Below are 18,332 nucleotides of genomic sequence, written 5' to 3' on the forward strand. Positions count from 1 at the left end.
TCCTCCCTTTTGGACAGCGGCACAGTATGCCTGTTTCTGAATATATACATTGAGCACATGTTACAAGTCTGCTTCTGATTGCTAGATTACCCTTAAGGGCTGTTACCTTCATCAGCAAAAGTCCTTGAACGTTTATTTATTTAATAAAACCTATACACCACTTGGCTGTAAAAAAAAAAGGCAAAAAAAGCCCTCGAAAGCCATTTACAAAGAACATAAAACAATAAAGTTATTGGTAAAAAAAGCAGTTTTTAAACTACTATTTAAAATAAGCTAAACTAAAATTAAAACACACATGTTTCGGTAGAAAGTTCTTTTATTTAGAAACGTACATCTCTCTCTTTAAGGAGAGCTTCTCACAATCATTTCTGCGTTCTGCTTCAGTCTCCTTAGTTTTGTTTTCAGTAATTGCCTATGAATAAAGTTGTTGGGGGATGATCCATATTTAGACCGCAGGTTTTCTTGACTGCCAGTCTTTCTCCGTGAAGGATCTGGAAGATCAGAATACATTTAAGAGTTATAATTTAAATAGCAAATGCGTAAGTGTTTGTTTAGCGGGGTTCTGTGCTGTGTACTAGCTGCATTGTTTCTTAGTCTGGCTGTGAACTGGAACACTGCCACATTAAAGAGTAGGGAACCCCAGGCCCATGAGCAAAGTCTGCCCCCTCCATGTCTACTAGTTCCCAGGAACACAGGAAATTGTACAGAGTGGAACCAACAGTCCTTCAAACTTGGTAATGTCTGCATGGACCAGAAGCAGCTCTTCGGGATGGAAGATACGTCTCTCCTAGTCATGCCTCAAAATGCCAGGGATTTATGCAACGTATGCTCTACCACTGACATCTGCCTCTAGAATTACAGTATTTTTTGCTCTATAAGACTCACTTTTTCCCTCCTAAAAAGTAAGGGGAAATGTGTGTGTGACTTACAGAGCGAATGCAGGCTGTGCAGCTATCCCAGAAGCCAGAACAGCAAGAGGGATTGCTGCTTTCACTGCGCAGCGATCCCTCTTGCTGTTCTGTCTTCTAAGATTTTTTTTCTTGTTTTCCTCCTCCAAAAACTAGGTGTGTCTTGTGGTCTGGTGCGTCTTAAAGAGCGAAAAATACGGTAAATATTCTAGTCCTCATGGATTCTGAAGAAAGGGCTCAAGAGGAAAGTTGCCTCTCTCAGATTGATGCCATTGGGCCACTTTGTTTGGTACTGTCTACTCTGACTGCCAGGGGCTCTCCAAGGTTCCAGGCAGGAAACCTTGCCGATTGGATAACTAGTTAGTGCTCCCAACTACCTCTCCCCCTAAGCGCAAGAAAAAGGTGGTGCCAAAGTGCATACACTTGTTTGTGGACTGCTGCCCCAACGAAAAGCAGCAATGGGGTCCCACACTCCCAGTTCTTTGAAGAAGTAAGCTGGCCAGTGGGAACATGACTGACTAGGAAATGAAATCTGAATTGGACTGAATCCCTATACCATGGGTAGGCAAACTAAGGCCCGGGGGCCAGATCCGGCCCAGTTGCCTTCTCAATCCGGCCTGCGGATGGTCTGGGAATCAGCGTGTTTTTACATCAGTAGAATATGCCCTTTTATTTAAAATGCATCTCTGGGTTATTTGTGGGGCATAGGAATTCATACATTTTTTTCCTCCAAAATATAGTCATCCCCCCCCCTAGATATGAGGGACAGTGGACTGCCCGCCTGCTGAAAAAGTTTGTTGACCTCTGCCCTATGCGATGCTCTGGCTCTGCTTAGGGGGTCTGTTGACAGTGTCATCAACGCCCTTTGGAATTGGCAGAGCCCATGGGGCAGGCGAGCCGTGACTGATGGCTCCCGCGGGAGGCTGGTTGTGCGGACGGGTGGAAGCGGTTTGTTTCAGTTCCTCCTCCGCGACCAAAGTTGCCAACTTTTGTGCTAGGGATGAGTTGGACAGAGGGGAATACCAGAATCTCTAATAGAGGAAGAGACGAGAATAGCTTGCAAAAGAGGGGAGGCAAGAGGGACTCGGTGGGTGGGTGGCTGGTGCCGCTGAGTGCAACAGATAGGAGGTGGGAGATGGTGTTGCATCTGGGCTTTTCAAACAATAAGCTGATGGTCTTCATTTAGCACCAGAACAGTGCTATCAAATTGTTCCTACCAGTAATCAGTTTTCCACACTTCTTTCTGGTTTAATGATTTCGTGTCCCCATGCCCTTCAGGACGGTCTTCTGAAAATCCTCTGGCATATCCTGCAACATACATAAAATGTCTGGCGTCTTTGTCACGGCAGCCCAAGCCCCCTTCAGAAGTCTCTGTTAGATTGCATCAACTAGTCGTTCTCAATCCCTGCAAAACTGAAGAACGCAGCAGTTACTGCTTTTCCTCTTCTATCCAGCCTTGCTTGTTGGTCTTGACTTATACAGTCACACCTTGGAAGTCAAACGGAATCCGTTCTGGAAGTCCGCCCAACTTCCGAAACATTTGGAAACCAAAGCACGGCTTCTAATTGGCTGCAAGAAGGTCCTGCGGCCAATTGGAAGCCGTGGAAGCCCTGTTGGACGTTCGGGTTCCAAAGAACGTTCGCAAACAGGAACACTCACTTCTGGGTTTCCGGCGTTTGGGAGCCAAAACGTTCGACTTGCAAGGTGTTCAGGATCCAAGGTATGATGGTATATCCCTTTGTGTTCAGGCTGTATTGATCTAGAAAAGGAGAGCGAGAGACTGCCCTCTTCCGCCCTGGGCCTTTTTAGAAGGAATGCTACATCTATTCTATTCTATTCTATTCTATTCTATTCTATTCTATTCTATTCTATTCTATTCGGATGCTGATGAGAACACTTAAAGGTAAAGGACCCCTGACAGTTAAGTCTAGTCGCAGACGACTCTGGGGTTGCGGCACTCATCTTGCTTTAAAGGCCGAGGGAGCTGGCATTTGTCCGCAGACAGTTTTTCCAGGTCATGTGGCCAGCATGACTAAACTGCTTCTGGCGAAACCAGAGCAGCGCATGGAAACGCCGTTTACCTTCCCGCCAGAGCAGTACCTATTTAACTACTTGCTTTTTGGCATGCTTTTGAACTGCTAGGTTGGCAGGAGCTGGGAACGAGCAACGGGAGCTCACTCCATTGCAGGGATTTGAACCGCCGACCTTCTGATCAGCAAGCCCAAGAGGCCCAGTGGTTTAGACCACAGTGCCACCCGCATCCCTTAAGGAGACTTAAGCGGCTAGCTAAGGTCATTGACTTGCAAAGAAACTTGTCTGACCAAATCGGCAACCTCCTCTCTTAGATGCTAACCCTCACTGGGTACAGGAGCCCAAGAATTCAAAGGGACTCGAGGCATCATGCAAACTCCATCCCACCAACCCACAGCAATGTTGTCCGTCTATTTAACCTTGACATATCAAAATTGCAATCTGCATTTCCATTCCTTTGTGGTGTTGGACGTGGACCAGCCGTCCCTCACTTTGACTCAAGGCTGGCTAAACAGCCAGCGCTAACTCACCCTCTGGAACATGTGTTGCGCCGGGAATCTCGAGGTGACTTTGTGGATGGTTTGCGAGCCTCCTAATTTGCAGTGGACGTAGCCGTAGAGGTTGGCAGCTTGGAGGCAGATGCCAGCTATCACGAGAGCCTGCAACAAACAGCAAACAGAAGCAGGTTGGGATGTTTACCAGCAAGTGTGTTGGCAGTGCACAGAATGCACCACTGAGTGTGCACTTAATAATAATAATAATAATAGACAGAGAAGTAGGTACACCACTTCTCTTATCCATCTTGACTAGAGATGGATAGATCAGACAATTTCGGCTTTCTCAGTTTTTCCGTTTTCCAATATGAAATTCAGTTCTCCACGTTTTGCAGAAATTTGCAAAAGTATATGAAATCCTTGTGAAAATTCCAGCAGCATTTTGTCGTGAATTTCTCCTAACAAACTCAAATGCAGTTTTGACGAATGCACCCATTTTTGCAAGCAATTTCCCCTAACACAAAGCATTTTTCTCTGTATTATTATTATTATTATTAATTAGACTTATATACTGCCCTTCATCATAAGATCTCAGGGCGGTTCACAGAATCATATCTATAATATTCATGAATATCTTCCTCTTCATGCATGCTTTCCCCTAACATCAATGCCTTCTTGTAAATGTTAGTTGGACAACTGCATTGCAAAATTCAGATAGGCACAAATTTCAGCTGTGTTCTAGGTCAGTGCGAATTTGATAAATTGTCTTTAATTGTGTACTGAGTCAATTTTTTTCTCCACCCCTAACCTTGGCTACCTTCCTAGATTGAAGAGAGTTCTGTGACTCTATTGCTTTTTTCCCTTAATGTAGATCCCCAAGTTTTTCCATCAGAAGCTGGGTGGTGAGTTATGACTGTTCTTTCATGTGCCATGACATGGGTTGGCAAACTAAGGCCCGGGGGCCAGATCCGGCCCAATCACCTTCTCAATCTGGCCCATGGACCGTCCAGGAATCAGCATGTTTTTACATTAGTAGAATGTGTCTTTTTATTTAAAATGCATCTCTGGGTTATTTGTGGGGCCTGCCTGGTGTTTTTACATGAGTAGAATGTGTGCTTTTATTTAAAATGCATCTCTGGGTTATTTGTGGGGCATAGGAATTTGTTCATCCCCTCCCAAAAAAATATAGTTCGGCCCCCCACTAGGTCTGAGGCACAGTGGACCAGCCTCCTGCTGAAAAAGTTTGCTGACCCCTGTGCTATGATCTGGGGCGTGAAGAGCTATAGCCAATATTATTTATCGCATCTGTATAGGCTTGTATCCAACAAAGATGTCCCATTGGTGCAAGTACTTCTGCCTTTTCAACAGGACTTCCTCTCCCTCCATGCCCCACTTCTGCCCCCTGGGCTCTTGCAAACTTTTGTCCAACCCCTTACCAGCCATTTCAGCTTCAAGGAAAACAAGGTGCTGAAGAAGAAAAGCGTCCAGATGACCGGGCAGATAATCAGGCCCAGCCAGAATATCCGGGCTTCGACTTCGGTGGGGGCAGCTACGGTTGACGGGACCTACGGAGGAGGAAAGGGGGGGAAAGAGAGGGGTGGGTTACCATCAGCCGAAATCTCTGCAAAAATGACGCAGAATTAAACAGAAATGGGAACTTCTGCCATATACAATCTGATTCTAGGAAAACAGATTCGTTTCCTCATTATCGGCAATAAACTTCCTTAAAATTTGGTATCGTTTGGTGGGTATGTTGATCCCATGCATTTAAAAAAAGGCCTTTTTTGTCCGTTTACTCAAGAAATATTGACCACGTCATTGTAATGGTCACTGCGGAATTGCATTTTATGCTCATTTTACAGTTTGATACACATTGCCTTCCTTTGCACATGGCTTTGGGTTTTTAAAACAAAAAAACTAAGCAGTATTTTAAATGAAAAACTGCTATAGATTTCCAGAACCCCCACACCTGGAATCACTTGGCATCAGGTGTGGGACAGATGAGCGTGGTTTGGGGGAAATGGCCTCTGTCACCAAATGTGTAAGCAGGCAGAGGGTAGGGTTGCCATATTTCAAAAAGCAAAAACCAGGACACCCCAAAAGTTGTTGAGCAGATTTGGCATTTAGAAGACATGTAATGGCAGCCCTGTTCAGGGCAGTTTTTAATGGTTGATGTTTTATTGTGTTTTTAATATTTTAATATTAAATGTTAATATTTTCTTGGGAGTGGCTGGGGCAACCCAGTCCAGTCAGATGAGTGGCATATAAATAATCAAATTGTTATTATGTGGACCACCCTTGCTATACACATAAGCTGGCATAAAAATTCCAGGCCTAAATGAGGCAACTGTTGCTTGGTTTCCCCCATTTCGGGTGGCCTGTGTGCATCCAACAGTGGTGTAGTCAAAAATTTAATTGCATATTATTTGACGAAGTCCTTTCTTCGGCCTGCCATCTATTGGAGGACTCCGAGCAATAATATTGTGGGGGAGAAAAACTTATCTCCATCCCCCCCAATTCTTGAAATTACGGACCTCTTCCTGCGCTTTCCCTGTATGTTTTAGACCAGTGGTTCCCAAAGTGGGGAGTAACTCACCCTGGGATGCTTGGCATTAGCTAGGATTACAATAGAACCTTGGTCCTCGAACTTAATCCATTCCAGGAGTCCGTTTGACTCCAGAAACTATTCAGAAACCAAGGTGCAGCATCCGATTGGCTGCAGGAGCTTCCTGCACTCAAGCGGAAGCCGTGTTGGACGTTCAGCTTCCAAAGAACGTTCAAAAACCAGAACACTCACTTCCGGGTTTTTGGCATTCAGGAGCTGATTTGTTTATCAACTAAGCCGTTCAAGAACCAAGGTACCACTGTACCTTGCTAAGAGGCAAGGGGGCAGCAGGGGGCTGCTGGAGATGTAAAGGCTGGTATCACTGGATCACGTCCATCAATTTTGTCAAATTTATCAAACTAAATGGTCTCAATTAGATTGTGAATAAATGTACACTTAACTGTTTCTGTTTTGAATTCTATTGTGTTGTTATCTTCCTTAGGGGGTTGTGTGAGCCACTACAGTAGTACCTTGGCTGTTGAACGCCTTGGCACTCGTATGTTTCCGCTCCTGAACTATTGAAACCCAGGAGTGAGTGTTCCAGTTTTTGAACGGTTTTTTTGGAAGCCAAACGTCCAATGCAGCTTCCGCAATTGTTTCCGGTGCGCCTGCGCATTCGGAACTGTTAAGTTGTGGGTGAACATATCAGACGACACAGCGATTCTTCAAACAGCTCTTGTTTATTCACAGGCCAGAACAGAACTGAACTGAAGGGTTCAGTCAGCCTGCTTATATAGAGCTCCAGTACAATGTAACTGTAACAATTTTCTACAACTGAACGTCACTTTCGATCCCTTATTTGCCTAACTATCTACAGTATCACCCTGCTGGCCCAGGGTGAGAATGTTAGTACATAACAGGAACGCATTCTGTTAGAAAACCAAGGTACGACTGTATTCTGAATTATGCTTTTTAATAGGGTGTAGGGGGGCACTGCTGATGTGTTTATGGAACCAAGGGGGGGTCTGAAAAAAGTTTGGGAACCACTTAGAATAATAGAATTGTAGACTTAGAAAGGACCGTGAGGGTCATCTGGTCCAACCCTCTGCAATGCAGGAATCTTTGGCCCAAAGTGAGGCTCGAAGCCCCAACCCTGGGAGATTAAGAGTCTCAGAATCTACCAACTGAGCTATTGCCCGCTACAACACATGGTCTACCGGCAAGGGCCCTTCTGTGCTCTGTGAAAGACAATGTAAAGGAATACCTTTTTCGCTTCGTACACCCAGTGGCTTTTCCCGTCCTCATCAATCTGGTTCCACCATCGCAAACCGACCAGCAGCCTTCCAGTGACATTCTAAATGAGAGGGTGAAAGCCAGCCAGCTAGAGAGGTCTGTATTTTTGGGTTTTTTATAATCATTTTTATTTGATTTCACAAGTGTAAAGTTGCAACAATACCAAATACATATCCATATTTAGAGATTTCCCAGAATCTCCAGACATCTCCCCACCCCCTCCATGGCAGTGTTTCCCAACCTTGGGTCTCCAGCTGCTGTTGGACTACAATTCCCATCATCCCTGACCATTGGTCTTGCTAGCAAGGGATGATGGGAGTTGTAGTCCAAAAACAGCTGGAGACCCAAGGTTGGGAAACACTGCTCCATGGGTCCTATTGTCAACCTTTTCAACTGCATATTATTTCATAATCTGTATTTTGTATTTGTCCATACTGTCCGCAGTGTTTGTTTTCATCTGCTTATAGTGGTCTCCTAAATAAATGAAAAATGTTTCCCATTCTTTCCTGAAGGTTTTGTCTTCTAGGTTCCTGAGCTTCTGGTTTTTTAAAAAATAAAAGTAAGTTATTTTTAAAAAAATTCAAGTTCATTATATATCATTTCCTAGAATGCTTTTATTACCTTACACAACCACCACATATGATAAAAGGTACCTTCTTTTTCTTTACATTTCCAGCAGGTATTTGTACTAGCATTTTTGCTAACTTACTAGGAGTTAAATACCACTGGTACACCATTTTCATAGAGAGATCTGTATTTTTGGATCAGGATGCCAGGCTAGCTGGCCACTGGCCTGATCCAGCTTCGGGGCTCTTCTTATGTACTTATGCCACGACAAAGGCAGTGTTGGATGGTGCCCATTGGGACTGGTAGGGTAGAAGGCAGGAGGACCAACAGTAGGTGGCGCCAGAGTCAATGCCTGACGGTGCCAATGGAGCCTGGTTTTGTCCCTATCCTCCTTCTCCCTGCGGAGTATTACAAGGGCAACACTGATATTAAGGGGAGGGGAGATGGCAGACTGTTTCACGCCATTGGATGAAAGACAAAATGGCGCAAGGTGGCATAACATTAGAGTTGTGAGATGACCAGAGCGTCCTTACCTTCACAGACCAGAAGTCGAAGGACAGGAGGAGGAGAATGAGGACAAAACAGGCAATGAAACTTTTGCTGAACCAGTCGCAGACTAGGTAGGTCACGATGGCACTCACTCGGAAAAAGAGGTGGAAGAAGGTGGCCAGAGGATGCCTAGGAGAGAACGATCCGGAACATATGCTAAGCTGTTTTGTGTTGCATCCCGGAAGCCATGACCCAAGTTTGGGGCAAGTACTCTCTGGTGAGAGAATCCCAGCAGACAGTTAAAATAACAAAACATGCAGCAAAGTAAAGCATGGAAGTATAGGAGTAAAACCTTCTAAATGCACCTTTCCAGTGAGTGGCAAAATATCCCCCTTTACAGGCTTTTCCCAAGCTAGCATGGAGATAGGTTTTATTTTTAAGTCATAAAATTGTTTACTTATAAAATTCTTCAAAGGTCAGATCCATGTGCATTTCCATACAGCAGTCAGGAAATATGCACAGGCAATAAAACATTGCTTAGTTACAAAAGGTAAACATTTCTAAACTAATGGGGGAGAGAGAAGTGTTAGTTTCAGACTCCATTCTGGTCTGAAACAAAATAGGCTGGTAAAAGCCATGCGGCTGGAGCGACCAGCTCAGAGCCGCTTACATACTGAAGTCCACATGGAGGGAGAGATAACAAAGGCTTGGTAACCCATTTCCTCCCAAAGTAGGAAGTGATGGCAAAGGCTAGGCCTGGCAGGACAGCCTACTCTATGGTTTAACCCCTTCACACACTAATTAGATTCAAAAATGCTAGGTTTTTATGAAGCTGGAACCCTACACTTTATACCTCATCCATCAGCTTCAGTATCGTATACGCAACCCATCAGTGACTTTCCTGTGTCTTTCCCAGTCGTGCGTGGAAATACCAGGGATTGAACAGGGAACATGTGCTTTATCTGCAGCCTGCAGCCTCCCTAAGGCACGCGTGTGATGTGATTACCTGCTGATTCACAGCTGCATGCTACCTCCAGTTATAGATCCTACAGTAGTGCAGGACTTATTATACAGTGAGGCAGCACATTTTAATGAAAGTGTATGGCTGCTGGACAAGGGTTGATGGGAGATGGAGTCTAAAACATCTGGAGAGCGCCATGTTGGCTTAGCACCACCTTGGCCTTTTCCACCTCTGTCTTGTGTCCCCCTCCATTGCACGGACGCATACTCTGACGCATATTGGCGTTTTGACTCCTGTGGATGAACCTTTTATTTAACATTCTGAATGTTGTTGTTGTTGTTGTTGTTTGTCCCCACCTATCTGACTGAATTGCCCCAGTCACTCTGGGCGGCTTCCAGCATATATGAAAACACAGTAAAACATCAAACATTAAAAACTTCCCTAAATTGGGCTGCCTTCAGATGTCTTCTAAAAGTCAGATAGTTGTTTATTTCTTTGACATCTGATGGGAGGGCGTTCCAAAGGGCAGGCGCCACCATAACCCCTAGTCATACGTCAAGCTGTCTGAAGCTGAAACGGCTTCTAATGACACCAGGAAGGACACAGGTTGCCAGCCTCTGGCTTATTGTGTTGGACATTTTGGTTCAAATCTCCACTCAGCCACAGAGTTTCATGGGTGGCCTGTCCAACTTCACAAGGTTGCTGCAAGGATACTAACAATAATTTATTATTTATACCCTGCCCTCCTTTTGTATTATGGTGCTGGAGGAGACTCTTGAGAGTCCCATGGACTGCAAGAAGATCAAACCGATCCATTCTTAAGGAAATCAGCCCTGAGTGCTCACTGGAAGGACAGATCCTGAAGCTGAGGCTCCAATACTTTGGCCACCTCATGAGAAGAGAAGACTCCCTGGAAAAGACCCTGATGTTGGGAAAGGGAGGCAGTGGTAGACAGAAGTGCCTGGCATGCTCTGGTCCATGGGGTCACGAAGAGTCAGACACGACTAAATGACTAAACAACAACAACCCTGCCCATCTGACTGGGTTTCTCCAGCCGCTCTGGGCGGCTCCCAACAGAATATTAAAAACACGATAAAACATCAAACATTAAAATCTTCCCTAATCAGGGCTGCCTTCAGATGTATTCTAAAAGTCAGGTAGTTGTTTATTTCCTTGACATCTGATGGGAGGGCGCCACTACCGAGAAGGCCCTCTGCCTGGTTCCCTGTAACCTCACTTCTCGCAGGGAGGGAACCGCCAGAAGGCCCTCGGAGCTGGACCTCAGCGTCTGGGCTGGATGATTAGAGTGGAGATGCTCCTTCAGGTATTCAGGTATCATAATTAACATTATGAAGAACTTTCTGTCTGAAATAGCTGTTAGACAGTGAAACAGACTACCTTGGAAGGTAATGGAGCTCAGAACCTTTTTTTAGGCAGAGGTTGGCTGGCCATCTGTCAGGGATTTTATATCTGTGATTCCTGCCTTGCAGGAGGTTAGACTAGATGAGACCTGGGACCTACGATTTTAAGAATTATATACTGGTTCCATCTTAGTCATTCAAACCACTTCTATTGCATTTAATGGGCTCTTTGGGCTAGCTGCTCAAGTTTGTTCTTAAAAAGGAATTGGAATGTAATTTCAAAAAAAGTAAAAATGATGATGCATGGAAATATTTAAAAACTCTACTTGCAGACAACTTGCAGCAGCCACGCTTGAGATCCCTTCGCTGAAAAGAGAGAGAAGCAATGGGTCTCTCATTTCCTCATAGATCTGTATATTCTGTCTGGTGTTGTTTTTAACAGAAGCCTGGGGTTCCCCTTTGTGGAATATGGTAAAAAATGAAGTTGCACGTGGAGTCGTATTAGCAGCTGTGGTTTAACAACAACACAACAGAAAAGCCCCAAACTTCTCAGCTTTCTATGTACATTGAAACGTGCAGCCGAGGTTTCAAAAATGGAGCATCTTTTCTGAAGTTCTTATAGTTCATTTAGTGCAGAGTCTCCCAGTTCCACCATTGTAAGACTCTTCGAGACTTGAGAAGTTGGCGTGTCCCTGGGGACAGAGCCATCTTTTCCACAGCCTCCCATATCCAGATTCAAATTTCACTAACAAGGCAACTGAATGCTGGTTGTAGCCAAACAGAATCGTGTAAGTAGAAAATATACATAATAATTGCACTTGAAAATAAAAGGCTTGGCCTATGTAATAAATAAGGCATGCATTAAAAAAACACACACAAAAAACATAGAATCTTAAATTTTGAGGGTGACCACTTGGCCTTGTCTTGGTTGGGAAAGCTCCCTGGTGAATTTAGCTCCCCAATTAATTTAGCTGTATTAAGCATTATGCGCCTGTCCAAACCAGACAACAGATTATCAAATCATATTGATGTCACTGAGGGTAGAAAATTTTCTCCAGATATTTTTGGTTAGGTGTTTCATACAATCCTCTGCCCAGGGTCAGGTGCATATGCAAAACCACTGATCCCTGCTGATTTTCTTAAATCACCCTTCAAAAACCTCACTTGTAACGTAACAAATGTTATGGCTAATATGGATTGATATAAAATATAGACTACGGAATAATAGGCGGTTTAAAATGCTGACAAAAGGACCCATGAAGGGGATGGGGGGGAAGTATTGTGATTCAGAGTAACATCTGTATATGGATATGCATTGGGACTGTTATAAAATTGTATTTGTAAAATCAAATAATAATGATTTCGAAATAATAATAAAAAAATGGACTGAGGCTGGGTGGGGAACAGAAAGTGTAGATTTTGGCAAATTTCCCTAAAAATAGCCCCAAAACTCCTTTCTGTTGCTGCTGTTTGGATCTTGCAAAAATCGGCTCAACAACTTTGGGCCAAACTAAAAAAGCTCAAAAACTTTGCAAAAAAAAGCAACAACCAAAATCCTGGCAGCTCTATTCGTTCCACACTTGAAAGCAATTGTTTAAGTGTGGCAGCTCCTACCTTCTGGAACTCCCTGCCCATTGACTTTAGACAGGCGTCTCCCCTGTACTCCTTTTGAGGGCTGCTACAGCAACAGGATTAGGGACATGGGTGGCGCTGTGGTCTAAACCACTGAGCTTCTTGGGCTTGCTGATCGGAAGGTCGGCAGTTCGAATCCCCGCGACGGAATGAGCAGGGACACCCTTGATTTGTAGAAGCAGTCCCGGTTTCTGATTTGATCCTGGAATGTCCCGCTTTTCCTTAGGATGTCCCCAATTCCATTGGAGAAATGTTGGAGGGTGTTGAGTTATCTGACCCCTGAGCCATCTGAAGGCAATCCTGTACAGTGGTACCTCAGGTTAAGTACTTAATTCGTTCTGGAGGTCCGTTCTTAACCTGAAACTGTTCTTAACCTGAGGTACCACTTTAGCTAATGGGGCATCCTGCTGCCGCCGCGCCGCCAGAGCACGATTTCTGTTCTCATCCTGAAGCAAAGTTCTTAACCTGAGGTACTATTTCTGGGTTAGCGGAGTCTGTAACCTGAAGCGTATGTAACCTGAGGTACCACTGTATAAGGAAGGGTTTTTTTTAATGTTTAATGTTTTATTATGTTTTTATATATGCTGGAAGCTGCCAAGAGTGGCTTGGCCAACCCAATAAGATGTGTGGGATATAAATAGTAAAATTATCATTGTGGAATGGGACGTCCCTATTTTCATCAGAGAAATCTTGGAGCGTATGTAAATGTAATGGTTATATGGGGTTGCTCGTGCGTAAGTTGCCGCCACTCCTGGCTAGGTAGCCTGGTTAAACCTTTCCTAGCTGGACAGCCCTTCACTTTGTGGCTGTTCAGTCGCTAGCAGAATCCGTCAGTGGGCGTTTCTTGAACTTCTTCCAGCAAAGAAGTTCTTTGACGCCAAGTTTACGCCTACTTTCCCTGCTCGGAAGTCTTCTGTGCAGGGTGGGTGTGGGTAGCGGAGGACCTGTGCTCTCCCCGCTGGTCTCCAGCGAAGAGTCCTGGAGCCCCCTCACCGATTCCCCCATCTGCCCCCCTTTATCCCTGGTGTTACGCTGATTGCCTTCCCCAGCCGATGAGTTCCTTCTCTCCCTGCTTGGCCCTACTCCGGCATCGCTTGGGAGCCCTGCCTCCACTTCTGGCTCCGATGTCAGTTCCCTGACAGTAAATAATAAAATTAATTTACTTCATTTACCTGATTTTTGCTTTCCTTAAGGCCAACTCCTCTTCGTTTCCGAAGTCAAGAGACACGTCTTCAGTGTCGTCTGCTAAAGTCTGGAAAAGACACATGCATTTTTTAAAAAGTACTGATCAAAGGAAGGATGTAGTGGAAATTCCTTCCTTCCTTCGCTGTTGTTGTCATGCATGAGCCTCTTTCCCCAAAGACCAGAAGTCCACCATACAGAATCAATCGAATCAGGAAGGGCGATGAGATTCATCACCACAGAAGGCAGTGATAGCCGCCAATCTAGATGGCTTCAAAAAGAATTAAATGACATAGAATGAATTGAAAAATATGTTTAAAATAATGTCTGTAAAAGCAACCACCCAGAAGCTTTCCTTTAGGGAATTTTAGGGACTGAACTACCCAAACTGTATTGAAATTTATTCGCATATGCGGCTACAGTGGCAAGAATGTTACTTGCCCAAAAATGGAAAGAAGAGAAATCCCAGCAAAAAAAGAACGGATGTAAAAAATTCTGGCAAATACACAGAAGTGGCAAAACTTACCGGAAAAATACGAAAACAAGATAACAAACTTTTTATAAAAGAATGGAAATTGTTTATTGAATATTTACAAAACGAACTGTAAACGGATAAGAACATTGGCAGGATTATTGTAATAAGCTGCAGTTTTATAAGGGTTTTATAAGGGTTTAAAGCAGATGAATAAATGAGCAAATTAAGAGTTAATTTGGATTTGCAGAAAATATTAAAAATAAATTTAAGGAACCGCAGAAAGACAGGGAAGGAAGTCAAATTTTGAAATGTTAAAATGATTGTAAAATTATTGAAATGTATAAAACCGAAAATCTATCTATATCTATGAATTAAAGAAAGTAATGGAGGAGAGGCCTAGCGATGGCTACTAGCCACATTGGCATTGCCCTGTCTCTATAGCTGGTGGCTGCCATGCCTCTGAATACCAATTGCTGGAAACCACATGAAAGGAGAGTGCTCTCATGCTCCAATTCTGCTTGCTAGTTTCCCACATGCATCTGGTTGGCCACTGTGAAAATAGGATGCTGGACTTGGTGGGCCATTGGCCTGATCCGGGAGGCTCTCCTTATGAAATTGCCTGCAGGAAAGCATTTACTCAAGCAGGTTCAATGTGTGAAAAAGAAATACAGTGGTACCTCGGGTTAAGAACTTAATTCATTCTGGAGGTCCGTTCTTAACCTGAAACTGTTCTTAACCTGAGGTAACCTCACGATTTCTGTTCTCATCCTGAGGTAAACTTCTTAACCCGAGGTATATTTTTGGGTTAGCGGAGTCTGTAACCTGAAGCGTCTGTAACCTGAAGAGTCTGTAACCCGAGGTACCACTGTACATCCAAGCACCGTTCATGCACATCCAGTAATTCAGTAGCTGGGAATCCACAAGCAGAACCACGAAGGCCAGTTACTTCACACCCAAAAGAATTCATTTGGCCTCCAGCTGGAAATCTGAACCTCCGGGGGGATTAGGAAAGACGTTTACTACATTGGGAGTGGCTGAAATGAATCTGAAAGTTGCATGGCCACAGGAGGTCCAGTTCTGGGGGAAAGTGCAGCCAGGCATGGGATGTCATCTCTGAGGAATGTTTTTCCCAGCAAACGGGGGAATTATCTTTCCAAATGTGGGAAAGGGAGGGAGGTTAAAAGAAGGCAGCACGCAGCCAGTGTGAACCCCCTGGAACATTCCCCCATCGTGTTTTGGCACAAAGCAGACGGGAAGCTTAAAATGGTTGGGTGGTGGGCGACTTTAGGAGGAAATGGAAGCCAGTAAGTTGAAGGGCACCAAACAATGGTCCCGAACAACGATGCTCGGTTGCTCTAGTCTAGGGCATGCGGTAAGGAATCCTGGATCTGCCAGACATTGCTGAACCACAACTCCCATCATCCTTAGACATTGGTCACACTTGCTGGGGCTGATGGGAGTTGTAGTTCAGCAGAAGCTCAACATCAAAAAAAAAAAAGGAAGATCATGGCCACTGGGCCCATCACCTCCTGCAAATAGAAGGGGAAGAAATGGAGGCAGTGAGAGATTTTACTTTCTTGGGCTCCATGATCACTGCAGATGGTGACAGCAGTCACAAAATTAAGACACCTGCTTCCTGGGAGAAAAGCAATGACAAACCTAGAGAGCATCTTAAAAAGCAGAGACATCACCTTGCCAACAAAGATCCGTATAGTTAAAGCCATGGTTTTCCCAGTAGTGATGTATGGAAGTGAGAGCTGGACCATAAAGAAGGCTGATCGCTGAAGAACCGATGCTTTTGAATTATGGTGCTGGTGGAGACTCTTGAGAGTCCCATGGACTGCAAGAAGATCAAACCTATCCATTCTTAAGGAAATCAGCCCTGGAAAGGACAGATCCTGAAGCTGAGGCTCCAATACTTTGGCCACCTCATGAGAAGACTCCCTGGAAAAGACCCTGATGTTGGGAAAGATGGAGGGCACAAGGAGAAGGGGATGACAGAGGACAAGATGGTTGGATAGTGTTCTCGAAGCTACCAGCATGAGTTTGACCAAACTGTGGGAGGCAGTGGAAGACAGAAGTGCCTGGCGTGCTCTGGTTCATGGGGTCACAAAGAGTCGGACACGACTAAATGACTAAACAACAACAAGCACCCAGAGGGCCAAAGGTTAAGGGCATAAGAAGAGTCCGCTGCATCAGGCCAGTCGCCCGAATGGTCCAACTTCCTGTGTTGGAACTCCTATTTGGGGACTTCCCTGGCTATTTTCTGGCCCAAGTAGGACCAGTCTGGATAGTTATCCTTGGTGAAGACTTGACATTTTTATCCCCCAAAAATGTTTATGGACCTTTGTTGGCAAGGTGAAGTCTCTGCTGCATTATTATTACAGTATTATTATTGAATAGGATGTCCCTAGTTTCATCAGAGAAATGTTGGTGGGCACGCAATGGCCAACAGTGGGAAGATCACAAGCAGGACTTGAGTTCAAAAAGTACTCTCCTCTCTTGCGGCTTCTAGCAACTCGTATAATTCTTTTAAATAAACTGCTTCCCCACATCTAGCCTAGCTCAACCAATCAAAAGAATAGAAGAGCAGCTTGCTGGATCAAGCTGAAGACCCATCAAGCCCAATATCCTGTTCTCAGAGCAGCCAACCAGATGTGTATTATGGGAAACGCTCAAGCGGGAACAGAGCTCAAGAGCACTCTGCTCTCCTATGGTTTCCATGTGAATTAAAGAAAAGCCCTGTGGGCCAAGCCAATGACGCATATAGTCCAGCATACTGTTATCACAGAGGCTGACCAGGTATTCACAAGAGAAACCCGTGAGCAGGATCCGAGCACAAAAGCACTCCCCCCCCCCCTGCGATTTCCAACAAACCAATATTCAGAAGCATGGCTGCCACTTTTTGTAGAGAGACACAGACTTCTTGCGGTTAGGAAAGTGACAGGAAATGGGTTGAGACGTGGTGTGGGATGAGCAAACAATTAACAGGAAGATTTATGAACTGCAAAAAAAAAAAGTCTGAGGAGTTTTATGGGGTTTTTTAGCATGGGTTTGTCGTGCCAGCAAAACTGAGCTCTTCAAACCGTTTCAGTTGCGCAAAGCTAAATTTCCAGGAGGCCCTTGAGTTCCTTCTGCAAAGTGGAGGTGACCAAAGTTAAAATATTTAAAGAGGCAGCCCAACAGCTGTTTCACAATGTAAGTAGTTTTGCAAAGAGACAACTAAGAAAGCTGTGCGGATGTTTTTTATTAAAAAAAATCATGGTGTTCAACAGCAAAAGCGACACAAATTGGAATTGGGCTGGTCTTCCTGTCGGAAATTAGAACTATTTAAAGGCAACTTAGGCTTCTTATAGCCGGTTCATTTAAAGCATACCCAGTCAAAAAATAAATAAATCATGGGAGTTGTGGTTTACCCCTAGCAGTTTTACGAATCTCAGCACCTGGAACAAACTACAGTTCCCAGGGTTCTTAGGGGGTGCTGCAAATGTATGTTATGTACACTGCCTAATAATAATAATAATAATAATAATAATAATAATAATAATAATAATAATAATAATTCATTACTTATACCCTCCCATCTGGCTGGGTTTCCCCAGCCACTCTGGGCTGCTTCCAGCAGAACACTAAAATACAATAACCTATTAAACATTAAAAGCTTCCCTAAACAGGGCTGCCTTCAAATGTCTTCTAAAAGTTTGGTACTTGTTTTTCTTTTTGCCATCTGGTTATTCCCAAATGGGGCTGCCTTCCTTTTCACACCAAAAGCCTTGCCAGCTCACACCAAACATTTCCACACTGACTGAGGCCCCACAGCTTCACTGTCACACCTATGCACCCTGCAGGCCCATTGACAACAACAACCCATAATACTCCCCTCCCCATTTGACACTCTCCTGCCCACGGCCCCCTGCAGCTTGCGGCATTTCTCCTTCCCCTCACCTGCTTCATCATCGCAGCCTGGGCTCCTTCCCTCCCTTCCTCTTCTCTGTGGCTCTGCGGATGTGATGCTCAAGCCACCTTCTCCTTCCTGGCCGGTTGCTATGGAGACGGGAGTGCAATGATGCAGGGAGATGCAGGAGAAGAAGGCAGGTTGGGCAGGCGGATGGACGTAGCCAAGCTGGGTTGCAGGGAGAGGCAGATGCCCTCCCTAAATCAATAAAAATAGATAGCGAGCTAAGGTTCTGCCCCCCCCCCCGACAAAAGGCCTGCCCCCCCCAATCCTGGTTATGCCCATGAAGGCTGATGGGAGAAGAGGAGAGATGTAAGGAAGGTGTTGTGCTGGGAGGAAGGACAACTTGAGAGCAGAGTGGGAGGGTTTGCCTGGATTTGTGGGGTGTGTGGGGGTGAGGTAGGGGAGTTAACTGTCACCAGATTAAGAGCAGCTTTGC

The 18,332-nt window shown here is 44.7% G+C and overlaps 1 protein-coding gene across 1 annotated transcript; it reads right to left on the reverse strand.

The window, feature by feature from the left end:
• Positions 1 to 298: 298 nt before the first annotated feature.
• TVP23A (trans-golgi network vesicle protein 23 homolog A) lies at positions 299 to 18,097 on the reverse strand. The gene is made up of 8 exons (XM_081889394.1): positions 17,884 to 18,097; positions 13,454 to 13,533; positions 8,372 to 8,516; positions 7,243 to 7,332; positions 4,870 to 4,998; positions 3,470 to 3,598; positions 2,126 to 2,216; positions 299 to 491 (listed from the first exon to the last, which is right to left on the reverse strand). Exons 1-7 carry the CDS (start codon positions 17,893 to 17,895, stop codon positions 2,157 to 2,159), a joined length of 645 nt encoding a protein of 214 aa, XP_081745520.1. The 5' UTR covers positions 17,896 to 18,097; the 3' UTR covers positions 299 to 491; positions 2,126 to 2,156.
• Between the last annotated feature and the right edge of the window lie 235 nt (positions 18,098 to 18,332).

The sequence above is a fragment of the Podarcis melisellensis genome (assembly GCF_964234715.1).
Source record: "Podarcis melisellensis genome assembly, chromosome: 14".
Taxonomy (NCBI): Eukaryota; Metazoa; Chordata; class Lepidosauria; order Squamata; family Lacertidae; genus Podarcis; species Podarcis melisellensis.

What these genes read in the sequence shown, in the direction of transcription:
- TVP23A (XM_081889394.1), bottom strand. An exon ending in TCGACTTCTGGTCTGTGAAG is followed by an intron (nt 7,333 to 8,371) that starts GTAAGGACGCTC and finishes CCTCTCATTTAG; the next exon opens with AATGTCACTGGAAGGCTGCT. An exon ending in CGCAACACATGTTCCAGAGG is followed by an intron (nt 2,217 to 3,469) that starts GTGAGTTAGCGC and finishes TGTATGTTGCAG; the next exon opens with GATATGCCAGAGGATTTTCA.